An 18,490-nucleotide genomic window follows, 5' to 3' on the forward strand; every position below is an offset into this window, starting at 1 on the left:
GGGTAGAGGCTGCAGCGGGCAGCCTCTCTGCTGTCTGCCCTCTCTGTGTGAGTCTGTCTGTATCGCCTGGCCCTGCCCCTGGGCTCCGGGGACTGTCTGGGGTCAGGGTAACAAATACATCAAAGGTAACAAATACCACCTGAAGAAACAGTTAGTGGACCACTGCCTGCAATGCAGACCCGTTCCCGGTTCCTAGATGCAAGGCATTGCCAGCTTGGTTATGACATCCATGAAATGGGGTTAACACCCTATCCCCTTCTTGTTGCAAAAGAATTCTGCATTTAAGAAAGAGAATATATGTGAAGAAATTATATGAAATGTTCCTGTCTTTTTGTGGGTTTGAATATAGCATTAGGTCCTTTGGGGCTTCCCTTGTGGCTCAGCTGGTAAAGAATCCGCCTGCAATGCAGAAGACCTGGGTTCGATCCCTGGGTTAGGAAGATCCCCTGGAGAAGGGAAAGGCTACCCACTCCAGTATTCTGGTCTGGAGAATTCCATAGACTGTATAGTCCATGGGGTTGCAAAGTGTCGGTCATGACTGAGCGACTTTCACTTCACTTCATTTCATAGTTCCTTTGAAGTCTATTGAATAAAGCCCTGAAATGCCAGTACCTTGTGTAGCACATGTGTGCATCCTTAGTCACTTTAGTTGTGCCTGAGTCTTTGCAAACCAATGGACTGTAGCCCGCCAGGCTCCTCTGTCCATTGAATTCTCCAGGCAAGAATACTGGAGTGGGTTGCCACGCTCTCCTCCAGAGGATCTTCCTGACCCAAGGATCAAACCTGAAATCTCTTATGTCTCCTGCATTGGAAGGGACATTAAGACGGGTTCTTTACCACTAGCGCCCTACATTAATATCACTTGTCTGAATGGTTTACAACAACAGGAAAACCCCTTAGTGCTTGTGAAGTGGAAAAGAAGATGCTAAATCTTAGAGCCAGCCTGCCGGGAAGGAGGAGCCTTAATACTGCTCTTTACTTCTCTGTTATATTATATATTACATGTTATATTTCCCAGTCTGTGCTCAAAGTATTAATGTACACTATGACAGAATGAGATGGCTGGGTGGCATCATCGACTCAATGGACATGAGTTTGAGCAAACTCTGGGAGATGGTGAAGGACAGGAAAGCCTGGAGTGCTACAGTCTATGGGGTTGACTTTGCTACAGTCGCAAAGAACCGGACACGACTGAGGGACTGAACAATAACAACATACTATGACGTGACATGATATTTGTAATTTCCTGGATGTTGGCTTTCTCCCACTTCTCCAAATGTGACCACCCCTTCTAAACCTTGAGGCTTAAATGCCTACGGTGGTGGGTGGACTGGGCCAGAGATGTAGGGGTAAATGGGTACAGGCTTTCCTGGAGATGGTATGGATTGCCCAAATATCAGGGGCCCTGGGGAATATCTCCCCCACACCCAGATGTAACCTTTTATTGGTAAGAAAAGGAACCTGGGGATGAAAGTCTATGAAATTGGAGCAGTCAAGTTGTAAGATAGAAAAGACCCACGTGACAGAGTGATGGCTACACATGAGGAGTTGGGGGCCAGGGGTTGCAGGGAGCCCATATCTGCTGGGGAGGACGATGCCACACACCCCAGCCAAGCACCTGGGCGTCCGAGACACCAGGCTGGAGACCTCAGCCTTCAGTGGGGCTGGGGACATGACAGAGCAGTGTTCCATGTCTGCGAGATCTCCATGGACCCTGTTGACAGCGTGTCCATGTGTTAGGAGTGAGTCTTCATCTTCTCTTGTCTGGGACCTGGAACATCTTAAGGTGGAGAGCACTGGATATCCCATGATAAGATGGGTAAGGGACCTCCCTGGTGGTCCAATGTTTAGGACTCTATCCTCCAGTAGGGGGTGTGGATTCCATCCCTGGTCAGATCTCACGTGCCTCATCGCCAAAATGCCAAAACACGCAACAGAAACAGTATTGTAACAGATTCAATAAAGACTTTAAAATGATTCACATCAAAAAAAAGTCTTAAAAAAAAGATGGATGAGTGGACCTCCAGGCATCCCTTAGACAAGCATCTATTACGGGCTCAGAGGCAAGCGTTTGTGCCCCTGGAGTCCTTGTTCTGAGTGACAAATACCCGCCCCTTCTCACTCTCCTTTTGGCTCATTCTGAGGCATTGCTTCCAAGGCCTCAGTCAGTTCAGTCGCTCAGTCGTGTCTGACTCTTTGTGACCCCATGGACTGCAGCACGCCAGGCTTCCCTGTCCATCACCAACTCCTGGAGTTTACTCAAACTCATGTCCATCAAGTCGATGATGCCATCCAACCACCTCATCCTCTGCCATCCCCTTCTCCTCCTGCCTTCAATCTTTCCCAGCATCAGGGCCTTTTCTAATGAGTCAGTTGGCCAAAGTATTGGAGCTTTAGCATCAGTCCTTCCAGTGAATATTCAGGACTTGATTTCCTGATTTCCAAGGCCTAGGATGAAAATAGTGTCTAAGGGGGAAATTGAGGGTTTGTGGGGCCTCCGTCTTGAAATGGTGCTTAGGAAGCATCTGATTATTTTTCCATATCCGAGTACTTTTCATTCTTTGGCTGAAATGCTCTTTTTCTGTCCCTGATGTCTTTGTTGTAAGATTTCTGTTTACTTGAGGTTAGTGGCTGTGGAATGAGAATTCGGTTGGTGGGTTTTCATCCAGGAGTGTGATCTCAGCTGACCAGTTCTCTCAGTGGTCCCACTGATCCTCATCACCCAAGCCAAGCAAATGAGACCCCTCTGCTGTTTTTTGAAGGAAGTTCAAGTGTGGAAATGTCTAGAGTCAGAGCTTTTCCATCTTAGTTTTGGGCAAAATGTATCATTTTCTCCATTCATGCTCCCCCCAGCCTTGGCTTGAAGGAAATTCCTGATTCTTTGATTTTCTTCTAATGCTTAATCCACTCATGTGTCCTGTGGCTTCATCCATCCACATATCCTGAGACAAAGAAAAGAAGAGATAAGCCCCTAATTATTTAATTCATCTTACCTTAAGATTTTCAGCTGAAACCAGAAGCACAGGACTTTTACATAGCAGGAGCCTTGAGATAATGGAGAACTCTGAGCCTTTGATGCAAGAGATTTGAAAAACAAAGCACAAAGCTGGCCTTTAACATCTTGCCCTAAAAATAAGAGAGGGAGGAGGCTGGAGCATGCTTATAAGTGATTGGGCTGGAAGGCAAGATGGACAGAAATAACCGGTGACTGTGGTCAGATTTACACCATGTTCTGGTCCTTTTATCATGAAATTGAGTTGTTTGTGGCAGGAAGGCCAGCCCTGAGAGTCTATTTTAACCCAATTGGCTTATTGTCACAAATACCTTAACTTTGAGACAGTTTGCCTGTTTGATGAGGGAGACTGTGTTGTTCGTTGGAGCTTTGTTATACATAATTGAAATCTGAGGTTACTTATCAGCCTTGTCATATTTAAACTAGTAATATGACTCTGCTATTTTTCTTAGTATATCAACTGGTGTAAAAGATGATTCAGAGTCTCTCGAAGTCAAGAAAAACTCTTTCCTTGTATCTGTTACGGTGCAATTAAAAAGACAGGTTTAACCAGGAGTTTTTGAAAGCGTTCTCTGCTCCATCCCTGACAGCCGGCTCTGAACTTCCCACAGGCACCTGGGAAGCTCTGGCCATTGCCCACCACCGTGGTCCTTGCTCATCTGCTGGGCTGAGCCCTTCTTCTCTGGATTCTACTATCTCTTTGAAGATCTGATCATCTCCCCCTCCCCCCACCTTACTTCTGCCTCTGCTGCTGTTCTCTGAACAACCACATGACCTTTTTTAAAAAATCTTTTTATTTTGTATTGCAGCTTCCCAGGTGGGCTTGGTGGTAAAGAATCTGGCTGCAGTGCAGGAGACTCGGGTTCGATCCCTAGGTCAGGAAGATCCCCAGGAGAAGGGAATGGCTACCCACTCCAGTATTCTTGGCTGGAGAAATCCATGGACAGAGGAGCCAGGCGGGCTACAGTCCATGAGGTCACAAGAGTTGGACACGACTGAGCAGCTAACATAGCCTATTTAACAACGTTGTGATAGTTTCAAGTGAACGGGGAAGGGACTGGGCCGTTCAGATACATGTATCCATTCTCCCCCAAACTCGCCTCTCTGCCGCAGAACACTGGCGTCCACGTGCGGTACAGTAGGTCCTTGTTGGTTATCCATTTTAAATATACAAGTGTGTACATGTCCACCCCAAGCTTCCTAACTATCCCTTCCCACACTGACACCCATATGTTTGTTCTCTAAGTTGATGAGTCTCTTCAGAATGACCTTTTAAAAATATAAACCAGGGACTTCCTTGGCTGTCCAGCGGTTGGGACTTTGCCCTCCAATGAAGGGGATTCGGGTTCCATCTCTGGTCTGAGAACTAAGATCCCACATGCCTCGGGGCCCAAAACAGAACAGATTCAATAAAGACTTTACCAGTGAAAGTGAAAGTAGAAATGTGTTAGTCGTTTAGTCGTGTCCGGCTCTGTGACCCCGTGAACTGTAGCCCCCCAGCCTCCTCTGTCCATGGGGATTCTCCAGGCAAAAATACTGGAGTGGATTGCCATTTTCTAATCCAGAGGATCTTCCCCATCCAGGGATCAAACCCGGGTCTACTGCATTGCAGGCAGATTCTTTACCTTCGGAACCATGAGGGAAGCCTTTAAGAATGATCTACATCAACAACAACAAAAAAAACTTAAACAAGCAAACAAACATAAAAACATGAGTCAAGGTGAGCCCTTGCCCTGAGTAGAACCCTTGACCAGTGTCCAGCTCTTCAAGCCAACCTTCTTCTCCCACCCACCCACTGTGCTCAGATCTGGGGCCTTAGCCCCGTTCCTTGCCCTTGGCAAACTCCTCACCTTCGGGCACTTCATCTGGTGGTTCCCTCTGTCCGGAACCTTCTTTCCCCAGCTCTGTGGGGACTGGGTCCTTCCTCCTTCTTCATGTCTGTCTCTAAGAAGCCTGCCTTCTAGGGAACGCGAGAGAGAGAAGCTCCAAGTGCAGCCCAGAGCCTGAAACAAACCAGTGTCAGCACGTCCTCTATTTTGTTGATTACAGATCCTCTCCCAGTGGCTGTGAATTAATTCAGTAAATATTCGAGGGGAGTTTCTTGCTTCATTTTACAATTCCTCGCCCACAGCCATTTTAGCAGTGCTTGTCTGGGGTTGGGGGTTGGTGTTAGGTGTGTGGGAAGAGCAAGAAAATCACACTCTTTTCTCATGACTCTGTAAACTCAGAAATCACTGGTACAGCTGTTCCCTGACTACGGGGGGCTTTTAAGAAAAGAAGACTACGCTTAGTGTTTCTCTAACTTATTCTAATTCTCTGATTATGTTTAGGTGGTGGATATAATGATCTTGGTTGTAGAATTTTAACACTTTGAGGACTGGCAAAGGGTAAATATCTTCTAACTTCCTGGCCTTGTGCGTGGCACTTTCCAGGTATAAACTCACTTCCCAAAGCCATCCCATGTGGCTGGTGGTACACCACCTATTACCCGCTACTACCAACACTGCATAGACAAGGAGACCGAGGCCCTGGAGATGTTACGGAAACTGTCCTGAGTTTGTTTAACAGGTGGCAGAGCAGGAATTTTGGAACCAAATCTGTTGACCTCATTTTGTGTATTTGGTGCGTGTTCTGCTGTGTTTGTTTATGAAATGATCAGAATCATAAATTCATATATTATACGTGAAGAAAGTGCTTTCATTTAGCTTTCATCAGTTCAGAATTTTTAATAAGTGGGTCAAAGACTGGATTGATGTCGCTGCATTATGTATGAGTGGAAAGGGCGTGACGATAAACTGAAACAGGCAGTGCCTCAAGGGAAAAGCACATTTTCAAGGCGTTGAACAATACTTATTCTCTGCAACTGGCTTGCTGTTTACAAGCTGTTCTTTCTACTTTTTATTGTGTAAAGAGATGGGAAAGAAAGGGACAAAAGATTGAAGTCCTCCTCTCTGTTGTACAGAAGCACTGTTTGCAGACTGTGGTAAAAAGTGAGCTTTTAAAACTTTTAAAATGTTGGACTTTTTACCTAAGTATTCTGGCCACTCCATGCTGAGTCCAGGTTTGTGCATCTGTTTCTATGCGCAGCATCATGACTAAGGCTCATCAAGACCCACAGAGGACCACAAGTTATCATTCATTTCGCAGAGCTGGGGAAGAAGAGGTTTTCTGGCGAATGCATCTTTCTGCTTAGCAGAAAGCGACTGTGGAACATGTTTGTTCAGATAAAAGAAATACAGCAAAACCCAAACTACTTCTGGAGGCACTCGGAAGTGCTCAGTTGTCGGAACCTCAGGGTCTCTACGTGCCTCACTCAGGGTCACTGTTCTGATCCCTGGCAGAGGCCACTTTCCTGACCCCAGAGGTCTGGGTGGCCCGTGACCTCCCCTCATCACTCCCTGTAGGTTCCCAGAACCTTAAGCTTAGACACCTGCTGGTTGAACGAGGGAGGGGATTAAGGTATGGCCAAAAGGAAGGGGTGAAGAAGGAAATGGCAACCCATCCCAGTCTTCTTGCTTGAAAAATCCTATGGACAGAACATGGGACTGTAAAAGAGTCAGGCATGACTTAGCAACTAAAAAACAAACGAAAGGAGGGGGAGGGGTGTGCAGAGGCAGGAGGCCCAGGCTGGCCCTGCTGGCTGCCCCCAGTGGCCGGTTATGGATCCAGATGCAGAAACTCCGTTTCATTTGTCACCTTGGAAGTGAGGATGCTCTGGGAAACCGGCAGCATACAAATGTACCAGGGACTGACTTGCACGTGAGGAGCACAGCCTGTCGATGCCCAGGAGCCTCTAGGATGTGGAGGATGGTTGCTGGGTTAGGGTGAGAGATGGAGGACACATGCTCCAGTCTTGCCTTTGACAAGTCACTGAGCCTTGAGAGTGGGAAGCAGGTCTGACTCAGCTGCCCAGGTGCCCAGCCCCTGAGGGGTCCTGCTGAAATTGGCATGGAGTGAAGTCCACACGCCTGCCCTGTTGTGAGGATCACGTGACAGGGTGGAGAAGGACATTCCGAGGTGCTAATTGCACAGTGTCGGCTGAGATGAGCAGCCTAGGCCTCGGAGTCCCTGGTGGGGGCATCCCCATCCTTGTTACCAGAAGAATGCTTGTTGAGTGCAAGAGCGCGGAAGGATGGGAGCTTCTTGCAGGCTGTGGGAGCACTGGACTGTGGCCCCACGGCACCCCTGCGGTGGAGCCCCGGGGGGCTTGCCCCCAGGTGGGCATGTCGGCCCCAGGTGGGCTTGTCGGCCCGAGCAGTGCAGTGGGGGTGGGGTGGGCGTGGTGCTGCACTCTGGCTGCCCGTCTGCTTTCTCCAGGCTCCTGTCAGCTCCTTCCCTTCTACCGGTGTCACCTGGACATAATCCAGCTACTCAGACCCCAGCTGTGGTCTATTCCTTGTGTCCTGGACCAGAATGAGATCTGGAAGAACAAGCCAAACAGATCTGGAAAGATCCCAGGTGTTCCCAGCAGCGTGGTCGGGCTCCGCCCTGTTCCGGCCTGCATCTTCCCCTATACCCAGCCAAATGTGTCCTCCCGTTTAAACATCTTTTTCTGATTACAGTCACAACATATATATGTTGCCTAGCCTTGAAAGTGACTCAGTCTTGTCCGACTCTTTGCGACCCCATGGACTGTATAGTCCATGGAATGCTCCAGGCCAGAATACTGGAGTGGGGTAGCCTTTCACTTCTCCCAGGGATCTTCCCAACCCAGGACTCCTGTGTATATGTTGCCTGTATATGTATATATTTGTCTCTGCACAGGTATGTAGTGAGTGAAGTTGCTCAGTCTTGTCTGACTCTTTGCAACCCCATGGGCTGTAGCCTGCCAGGCTCCTCCATCCATGGGATTTTCCAGGCAAGAATACTGGAGTGGTTTGTCATTTCCTTCTCCAAGGGATCTTCTCAACCCAGGGACTGAACCCGGGTCTCCTGCATTGCAGGCAGACTCTTTACCGTCTTAGCCACCAGGGAAGCCCTGATGGATTGGTAGATAGGTATTAAATATACATGTGTTTATGTGTATTTGTTTATGTTTATATATAATTATTGTATCCAAAATAAGCTCATACTGTTTGTACATTCCTTAATCTGTTGTCTTTTTCTACTTATTATTTAGCTTGCAGTTTTCCTGACTGTACATGTAAACAGCGTGTGATTCTGAGGGGGGGGTCTGTTATTAATACTTACCAGGTGCTGGCGGAAGTCCTAGTGCTTGACCAGACTTGACTGCTCCTTTAGAGTTTTTACATCCTCTCCTATCGTTTTTCTGTCTCTTTTTTTTCACTTATTCTTTATAGATGTTATTTATCTGCCTGTTTTTAACAGCACCCTTTGTCTTCTAATTTGTTTTGATTTCAGAAACCAGATTATTGAATTGTCTTTTTTTGGGCTGCTGTAAAAATTACCATAGGCCGGTGAGCTTAAACAGCAAATGTTGCAGTTCTGGAGTGGGAAAGTCCACGCTCAAAGCATGGACAGATGTGGTGTCTGGATGTCCCCTCACTGAGTCCTCACGGGGCAGAAGGGGCTGGGAGCTCTCTGGGGTCTTTTATAAGGGCACTAGTCCCATTCCCGAGGGCTCCACCTTCATGTCCGGATCACCTGCTAAGGACCCAGCTCCTAATACCGAAACCTCGAGGATAAGGTTTCGATGTGAATTTGGAGAGACACACACATTCTGTCCATAGCACCAACTGTTGGGATAGTATATGAAAGAAAGCTAAGTATATTGTCGAACAAGACCAGGAGAGGTTTCTCTGAGTGCCAGAGCTTTAGTGCAAGCTCTGGGTCATATGACTTGGTTGAGCAGAGACATTTTTGTATTTTCTTGGAAGCTAGCTATCTCTTGGCCAGCTCAAGATACTGCCTGCATGTTGAGTGGCTTCTCACTAGGGTAGGGTGTTCTGTAGTTCTTGTTAGAGAGAAGAGAAGGACTTTTAAATGACAGTCCGTTCGAAGCTCCGCCTTATGTCTTTTACAATCTGTTTTTTTTTTTTTTTCCTTTCAGTAGCATCCATAAATGTCTTTGGAGAAGGGAATGGCAATCCACTCCAGTATTCTTGCCTGGAGAATTCCACAGACAGAGGAGCCTGGAGGGCTGCAGTCCATGGGGTCACAGAGAGTTGGACACGACTCAGCGACTTCGATCACCATAAATGTCTTATTTCCAGTTAGATTTTTTTGAGAATCTGAGTTTACAGCTGCCAATTTAGGTTACTCAAGCAAAGAGTTAGGGTACAAAGATGGGATTTCAGGGCTATCAGTGTATGAAAGCAAGAATACAAAAGGGCTGCCTGAGTCCCTTCTCTCTCTATTTTTCCTAAGACTTGAGTCAGTCTGGCCTTTCTCCAGGAAGGCACAACACGATCCAGTTACAAATCTGTGGCATCAAGAGCCCAGAGCCCGTTCAGTGTTGATTCTTTACCACCTGCAGTGGGGCCTGAGGCCACTAGTGAGTCCCTTACCCTTTGCTAAGTGCTTGGTGTCATTGCAGTTAAGTCAGTTTCAAAGCTTGTGTTGTGTGTGTGTGTGTGTGTGTGTGTGTGTGTGTGTGTGTGGAGGGGGTAGCAGGGTTCATTGGGCACCTGTGTACACAGCCACATGTGTACAATGCCACAGCAAGCCTTCTTCCCGTCCCTGGCGAGGTGGGTTGTGTGCACCTCAGTGGAAGGGTGAAGTCCAGCTCGGGGCAGCTCCGGGAGGGTCCACATTCTCCTGGATACACTTGTGCCCACAGACCACTTGGCAGGACAGCCGTCCCACTCTCTATGTGGCCTCCAGATTCTTCTTTCACGCCTAACTCGGGACCTCTGACCAGATGGAGTCTTAACTAGCTAGCAAGTCACATTTCCCAGACTCTCTAATGCTTGGAAGCCAAGGGCAGAACCGGAGCTGCAGGGACGTCCCTGCTGGTAACAGGGACTCAGGATCTGAGCTCCCAGCGCAGGGGGCCCAGATTTGATTCCTTGTCAGAGAACTTGATCCCACGTGCCACAACTAAGACCTGGTGCAGCCAAATAAATAAATAAAGATTAAAAATAAAGAATCGGGGCTGCAGTAATAAGGGGAAAGCAGTATCCTCACCGTTTTTATCCCCACTTACTGGGCAACAATCCAAGGGCCTGGAAGGTCAAGTGACTTGTCCAAGCTGACACAGTTACAGCAAGTGACATAGTTATAGTGAAGTGAGAGCTTGTGGACTGTGTTCCATTCATTCCAACTTCTGATTTCTTTGGGGGACAGTCTATCTCCCCCATTCCATTGAGTCTGGATTGTGCTACGTCATGTCTGACTCTTTTGCAACCCCAGGGACTGTAGCCCACCAGACTCCTCTGTCCATGGGATTCTCCAGGCAAGAATACTGGAATGGGTTCCCATTTCCTTCTCCAGGGGGTGTTATGGGTTGCTTATTTACTAGGGTTCCTCACCCTTTTCTGGGCTTCCCAGGTGGCTCAGTGGTAAAGAATCTGCCTATCAATGCAGGAGACACAGGAGATGTGAGTTTGATCCCCAGGTTAGGAAGATCCCCTGGAGGAGGAAATGGCAACCCACTGCAGTATTCTTGCCTGGAGAATCCCATGGATGGAGGAGCCTGGCGGGCTACAGTCCATGGGGTCACAAGAGTTGGACACGATTTAGTGACCGAGCACTCAGCACTCACACCTTCTTCTAGCTAAATGATGAACATACGACCCAACGTGGGCCAATTGGATGCTTATCCCTGTCTCTTCAAGTCTGACTCCTCAGCCGCTATAGCCTTTTAATAAATTCCACTGTTGCTTTAGTTATCTACTTAGTTCCTGTTTCTCACTTTAGTCAGTTCACAACTGGCCATCACCAGGTCTACGGGACTCCTCTGTCTCTGAGGATAGTCTTCCCCTTTGTGATTGCATTTCCCTTGTCGGGGCTGCAGCCTGTCCCAGAGGCAGCCAGTGTGTTGATACCTGTGGGAACCGTGCTGACCTCTCATCGTAACCACCAGGTGAAAGCTACTTGAATCTGAAAATAAATCTGCCTTATAACCCGACGCATGCTAGGTACTGGGAATCTTAGGATGCAGGTGTCAGCATCAGTGGGACTTTCCCTAGAGTATCAGGCTGGAATATTCTAGCTGCCTGGCTAGGATGCCTGGGAGCTGTGCTCACAGAAGACGGCACCTGACTGTGGGCTCCTTGGTCACCTGACAGACCAGGAAGCATCTCAGCCTTTGACTGTGTCGAAATCACAGTCTCCCTTTACTGATTTACTGAGGAGTCATGTTGCTGAGCAAAAGCCTGTTTCTATATCCAGGATGGGGAAATTAAAGCGAAAGACGCTTTTCTGTCAGCCTGAAAAAAATGACCAGTGTGGCCAAGTTGTTTTAAGCAAGAGGGAAGAGTGTGTGCGTGCGTGTGTGTGTGTGTGTGTATGTGTGTGTGTGCGTGTGTGTGTGTGCGTGCGTGCGTGCGTGTGTGTGTATGTGTGCGTGTATGTGCGTGTGTGTGTGTGCGTGTGTGTGTGTGCGTGCGTGTATGTGCGTGTGCGTGTATGTGTGTGTGTGCGTGTGTGTATGTGTATGTGTGTGCGTGTGCGTGTGTGCGTGTGTGTGTATGTGTGTGTGTGTGTGTGTGTGCGTGCGTGTGTGTGCGCGTGTGTGTGTATGTGTGCGCGTGTGTGTATGTGTGTGTGCGTGTGTGTGCGTGCGTGTATGTGTGTGTGCGTGCGTGTGTGTGTGTGCGTGTGTGTGTGCGTGTGTGTGCGTGTGCGTGTGTGTGTGTGTGTGCGTGTGCGTGCACACTGGGGCAGAGACAGATTTTCTTGACAAGGTTGTCACAGCGGAATATTCTGATGAATAGAATTTAGGGCACAGCAGTTTCTAAGATATCCGCCACTCACAAATGCATCAGATTCTTACACGAGGTGCAGAGATGAATGAAGTGGTCTGATGCGCCAAGAGCCCGGGTTCCTTCCTGGAAGGTCTCCCTCTGTCTCTGGGATGGCAGTTGGTCTTCTGGCCCGGAGGACGAAAGCCCTCTTCCCTGGCCAGGCTTTGGGCCCACACTCTGCCTTTCCCTGGGTTTGTCTTCGACGGGGAGGACCACCAGAAGGGGCGCTCACACTTCTTGCTCAGGTGGTTCCCCCAGGAGCTCAGAGGCTGGGGTTGTGTCCTGGGACGACCCCCCCACCTCTCAAGTGTCTGCACTGTGTCCTTTTCCTCTTGGTGGGTGGTGGCAAGAACTAACAGCCCCTGAATTGCTTTCACGGTGAGAAGTGCAAACTGGAGTTCTGAGGAGTTGCTCTAGAAATTGATGCTCATGTGGGACCCCCCCCCCCCGCCTTTCCTTTAGCCGTCTTTAAGCTCAAACTGTATTTTGATAATCACTGTCTGATATCCTGTAAGTATGAGTAATTTTAGATTTCCAGAATAGGAGGGGCATTAATTATATTATATTAATTATATTAGTTATATTTAGAACTAAAGCTCTTATTTGGCAGCAGTTTCATGCAGGCAGGCCCAGTTCCATGGGACTTCTGCCAGGAATGGGCCTTGGGAAGCACTTCAGCTCTCCAGGCCTAAGTTTCCTCACCTGCATAAAAAGATGTGATAAGTGTATTGAAGTAGGAAATAGTCTCTAAATTTTCTTCCTGCTTTGAAGGTGAAAGAGTCTATGTTCTCTGAAATTTGTTCTCTCGAACCCTTGAATGATCTGTAGTAAAGCTTAAGCAAAACGTGAAAGATTGAGCGCAGGAGGGGAAGGGGACAACAGAGGATATGATGGTTGGGTGGCGTGAGTGACTCAATGGGTGTGAGTTTGAGCAAACTCCGGGAGATGGTGAAGGACAGGGAAGCCTGGCGTGCTGGAGTCCATGGGGTCGCAAAGAGTTGTTGGGCACGACTGACCATGAACAACAAGCCAGCTAATGATTTGCTGGAAGATGGCATTTATAGTTCTTTATTAAAAGGTTCCAATATTTTCTTTGTAGATACACACATTCACACATATATTTGTGTATATTGTATGCATGTGTATGCCATTCCCTTCTCCAGGGGTTTTCCCAACCCAGGGATCGAACCTGGGTCTCCTACATTGCAGGCAGATTCTTTACCATCTGAGCCACCAGGGAAGCCCAGTATTGTATTATACTAACTATGTCTATATTATATAACTTTATTATATTATGTTATTATTATGTGGATGTTGATCTTATGCTCCTTCACTCTTGTTGTTTACAGAAATAAAACGTAGTATGTTTAAACCAAAGCAAAACTATGGGTTAATAGGCCTCAGGGTTTGGGGACAGCTGCCATAAAATACTCTCTTTTGCCTGGATGAAAGGGAAGTTTGGGGGAGAGTGGATACATGTGGATGTATGGCTGAGTCCCTTCACTGCTCACCTGAAACTATCACTACATTGTTAACCAGCTATACCCCAATACAAAGTGAAAGTTAATAAAGGCAACTCCCCCCCCCCAAAAAAAAAAACGAAACAAAGATAAAATACTCTGTTTCGATGCACGGTGCCAGCTATGAAGGGTCTGGGTTCCTCGTTGTGTGGAGGAGGTTTTCAAAGCGTGCTCGGTGAGACTTTAGGTCCTATAGAGACTTTCCAAAAGCTGAGAAAAATATTTGAGAAAATATTTTTAAACTTTACAAGCACCTCAGGGAGCCTGGCAGACTCGGATTTCAGCAGGCAGCAGTCTATACGCCCGTAGTTAGGCATTTCCATCTTCCCTTCTCTGTGCACACACGCTGTGTGTATCGCCTGCCACCAGCACATGGCCTTTTGTGCTGATAGATTAATTTGATCTTGCCTGGTTAGGTAGCTCTCCTGCCCTGACTGCCTTATTAAAGAATCTCCCATGATCACAGTACAGGCTGTTCAAAACAGGTGCTGTTCGTGGTTACTCATCAGGACTTCTCTTAATAACGTGCAACCAGGAGAGAAATCAATAGACCCAGGGTTGCAGCTGGCATCCTCAACCCTCAGGGTCATATTTTTTAAGTTCATAAAAATAGCATAATTGTTCTCAATGTTGAGCTTCCCTGGTAGCTCAGCTGGTAAAGAATCCGCCTGCTATGCACTCCTGCATAGGAGACCCTGGTTTGATTCCTGGGTTGGGAAGATCTGCTGGAGAAGGGATTGGATACCCACTCCAGTGTTCTTGGGCTTCCCCGGTGGCTCAACTGGTAAAGAATCTGCCTGCAGTCGGGGGGACCTAGGTTTGATCCCTGTGTTGGAAAGATCCCCTGGAGAAGGGAAAGGAAAGGCTATAGACTTTATAAGACTATATCACACAGTGACCTTATAAAGTGAGTGAAATACTACTTTTCTCTGTGCATAGGAAATTCACATAAGATGCATTTAGAAAAATAGTTTTGTTGCTGGAAAGCTTTAGAAGCCACTGATGATAGTAAGACAGCACAGATTGTAGAGGCAGATAGTTCTAGATTTGAGTCCTGCACTTCCCTAGTTTACTAACTGGGTGGCCTTGGGCTAAGGAGTGTGCCTCTCTAAGCCATAGCTGTGTCATCTGCAAAACGGGCCTGCTCTCCAGTAGCGGGATATTTTTGTAGATTATAGAGAAATGTGCAAATGGCCTAGTTCGGTGCTTGATATGTAACAAAAAAGTTCAACATATGATAGCTATTAGAATGCTCTTTATGCTGGGAATTAAAGTCATTATATTTCATGCCCGGCCATTAAGAGGTACACCTTTACACTATGGAAGTGCATATACCTTATTATATTTGCATTCATTTACATATTTACTTATGGAGAACCTAGTATTTGCATATCCTGGTAAATACATTTTCCTGTAATTTAGAGTCATTTTAGCAGACTGTAATGGCACATTTCTTTCTGACACAGCTTCTTGGCAAATTAAATTACTTGCTTTTTCATTTTAAAAACGTGTGGTGCCTTTGCAGAATAATTTCCCATACTTTTAGTTCTTCTTGTAGGAAAAAATAATTGTGCAGCCAAGGAGCGCTGCTTTCATGCACTGGGACTCTGGAATGCTGCTTTATGTTTATGTCCAGGCTCTTTGTGGGTGGACTGCAGAAATCCCTGCTCTTGGGAATGTTTCTGAGCCCTCCCTGAGAAACCGAATAGGGAGAAAAGAGCTAATTAAAAAAGCCGCCGTCCGCCTCCTCTAATTAACTTGCTCTCCACTCCTGGGGGAGGGTGTGAAAATATGAAAAGAGCGCACAGGCGGTGCTGGAAGTGAATGCCATTCTAGGGGTCCCTGGTAGCCTCTGGTGTTTTGATGCAGAAAAGGTTTGTAGTAAACAGGTGAGGAGCCTCACAAGGAGCCTGGTGTACCCTTGCCCTCCCCTGACACTGCCTCCCACACGGGGCCCTGGTGAATAGTGGTCCCCTCTGAGCAGGTGTGCACGCTGGGCAGCTGCGAGCTGGGGAGACCTCATTGGAATTCAGCAGCTTGAATGCACAAGCGTTCGGCCCTCCCTGTCGCTTGCTTATGCTGCTGGGAAAGATCAGGGGCCCTTTGTGCTCTCAAGCCACACGTCGCCAGAGCCCGGGGATGCAGAAGCCGTGGGAAGAGCTCCCTCTGCATCTCTGCTGGGCGCTGGGGAAGCTCAGAGCATCCCTATCCCTGGCTGGTGGTGCGGCTAAGTTTCTCGTGAGATTGTAAAGAGATTCAGAACCCAGACGTATCGGCAAAGGAATTAGGGGTGGAAGTTTGGGGACAGAAGCTGTTCTTCAGCGGAAATGGCTTTTGCCTCCTGGTGGACATGGCCCCCGGTGGAATGGGCCCGGTGGATGTGGACGACGGTAACCGGCAGTGGGGATTCCAGTCTGCGGGTCCTTCACGGAAACCCAGGAAAGAGGCAAGTTGTCTGCGTGCATATCTTCAACATTGCCCCCGATGCATGCAAAACCGGGGGCCAGGTCTATACCCAGAGCCCACCAGGCAGATCTAAACTACTGTTCCTCTTTGATGTTTGGTTGCATGACTTCTTTGTGTTTTTCACGCCAGTGTAAAGATTCTGCAAAAGTTCAGCTACCTAGATCTGTATTTGTCCAGACATGGATCTTAAATTCCCGTGCCGCCCCCACCCCCGCCCCCAATGAAAGCTAAGTCTTTTAATATTAATGTGTGTTTGTAAAAGTTGGTATGGCCCCTGTTGCATTTGTATAAATTAAGTCTTGTGAAGTTTGATAGTAAACAGGCTTCAGTTCATTGGATTCCCTCGAATGCAGCTCTGATGTTTCTGTTCACCTCTTTGTGTCCCTGGAGAGCTCTGTGGCTGGTTGCAGGAGTCAGGGTCCTTGGAAGGATGGGAGTGGGGAATCTTTGGCTCCGATAAAGTGAGTCTCTGACAAAGAAGTTGTAAAAACATCAGTGGAGATTTTCTGAAGGAGACTCACCAAATGGCTCTTTTTCTCCTGTCCTGGCTGACTGCAGAGGGATTGGTTGGTCGTGGTGCTCTCTGCTGGCTGGCAGACGGTCTTTAGAAGATGCTGACTTCTGCGGAGGACACTGGTCCTTTGATCCTTGTGGATGTTCAGCTCTATGAGCGTTTCAGCTTTCACACGTAGCTGATGCATCGCTCTCTGATTATATATCTTCTGCCAAATTGCCTGCTGGGTCGCTTGTGCCAGCAGCAATCCTAAGTATCCACCGTCTGGTTAATTACCTTCCTTGTTGCAAATAAATAAATGGCATTTTGGTCAACTTAAAATATCCTGAGATGGGAGTGAGCTCAGGTGATGCTGCTGATCCTCAAAGTGAGGTGAAGCCAGGCCCACGGACCGCTCCCCTCCGCCTCCTGAGCCCGTAAGAAGCTGCCCTCCAGCCTGAGGACACATGCCTGGCTCAATGATTTGGGGACGCCTCATCCTTTCTGGCTCGAAATTGAGTCCCTAGTGGATGCAGGGTGATGAGAAGGGCTGGCTGCCCTTGATTTTCTCGAGCCAGGATAAGGCTTTTTTAGCTGTGTGAGCACCTTCCCCCTGTTACAGGGTGGCGTGGCGGGCATTCCTCTGGGTGGGGTTTTGGTTCCTCTCTGGGTGAAGAATCCTTGAGAACAGTTATCTCTGCAGACCAGCAAGGGCGATTTTCATACTGCTAGGATCAGCAGGCTGTGCTTTGAGCTTTATTCTGACACATCCTCCACTGACTTGCCAGCTTTCATGCCTTCCTTCACTGACTTAACAGATGTTTATTCACTGCCTCCTGGTTTGGACTTGGGCATGCAGTGATGAAGAAACACAAGACAAAAAAGGCTGCCCTCTTGGCCTTTTCAGCTCAGTAGAGGAGAAATATAATTAACATGATTAGAAAGTGAATACATCTATAATAACAAGTTATGTGATGCGCTGGGGAAGGAACAGCAGTGGGAGAGAGTGGTGGGGTGAGGGGAAGAGGCCGAATGAGATTCCGCTTCATGGAGTGAGGGTCCTTTGAATGTGTTGGAACCACAGTTTCGCCAAGTGTCCCTGGGAATGCTTCCCTATCAGTTTGACTGAATTGATGCCAAGTAACACGTGCCAAAGTTGATCAAAGGATTCTACTGTTGTATTTGCCACTGAGGTCAGAAATGTGTATTTCGAGTAGAGCTGAGTTCAGAGACTCTGTCATTTGGGCCCAAAGCTGGTGATAATGAGATTCAGTCCTGGGAAGCCTGCTGCTTCGAGGCTGGCCCCGGACCATTTAATTGGGCCGCGGGCCTGGTTACGGTGGTCCCGGGAGGGGTCATTAGGCCGTGCACTGCTCCTCAGCCCCGGCCCCTGTCTAACCTGTGCTTCTCCCCGTCTCTCTCCATCAGGAGTTCTGACTCTGAAGAAGCATTTGAGACTCCGGAGTCCACGACCCCCGTCAAAGCTCCACCAGCCCCACCCCCGCCACCCCCCGAAGTCATTGCAGAACCTGAGGTCAGCGTGCAGCCTCCCCCGGAAGAACCAGGTAACCAAGGGCCCGGCACCCCTGGGGCGGTGTGGGAGCAGCCCTACCGCTGAGCCCTGGGGGACACTCACAGCAGCTCCTCTGGGGACCCGGCTGGAGGGGGGGCACCCACCCCCAGGGACTGTCGCTGGAGCTCTTTAGGTCATCCCCAGCCTCTGGGCCTCTCAGCGCTGGGCTTTGTCTTATGAGGTGAAAACAGAGGATGCAGGAATACTGTGGCTTATTTTGTGTTTGCTTTGCAGAAGTTTAGGGGTGGCCTCTGAAGAAATAGTGCATTTAACTCTGGGTGCCTTTCAACCAACCCCCAGAGCTGGGTTTGTATGGGACAGTGGGGTCTTGGAATTTTCTGGTGCAATCTTGGATTCTAATATCTGGCTCCTTAAGAGCACTGGTTCTGGTCACCCATCTGGCCTGCCTTTTTATTGAAGGACACAGGCGAGAGGAGAAGGGGACGACAGAGGATAAGATGGTTGGATGACATCTGACTCAGTGGACATGAGTTAGAGCAAACTCTGGGAGATGGTGATGGACAGGGAAGCCTGGCCTGCTGCAGTCCACGGGATCAC

The 18,490-nt window shown here is 48.2% G+C and overlaps 1 protein-coding gene across 18 annotated transcripts in view; it reads left to right on the forward strand.

Moving 5' to 3' along the window:
• The window catches only part of TACC2 (transforming acidic coiled-coil containing protein 2), a 227,539-nt gene that overhangs the window by 162,268 nt on the left and 46,781 nt on the right, over positions 1-18,490 (forward strand). For all 18 annotated transcript variants that reach the window (XM_043926874.1, XM_043926880.1, XM_043926884.1 and 15 more), the window contains one exon: positions 17,788-17,924. In XM_043926874.1, the coding sequence (XP_043782809.1) occupies positions 17,788-17,924 (137 nt within the window). The remainder of the gene's footprint in view (positions 1-17,787; positions 17,925-18,490) is intronic.

This window comes from Cervus elaphus, chromosome 15, assembly GCF_910594005.1.
Source record: "Cervus elaphus chromosome 15, mCerEla1.1, whole genome shotgun sequence".
NCBI classification, from domain to species: Eukaryota; Metazoa; Chordata; class Mammalia; order Artiodactyla; family Cervidae; genus Cervus; species Cervus elaphus.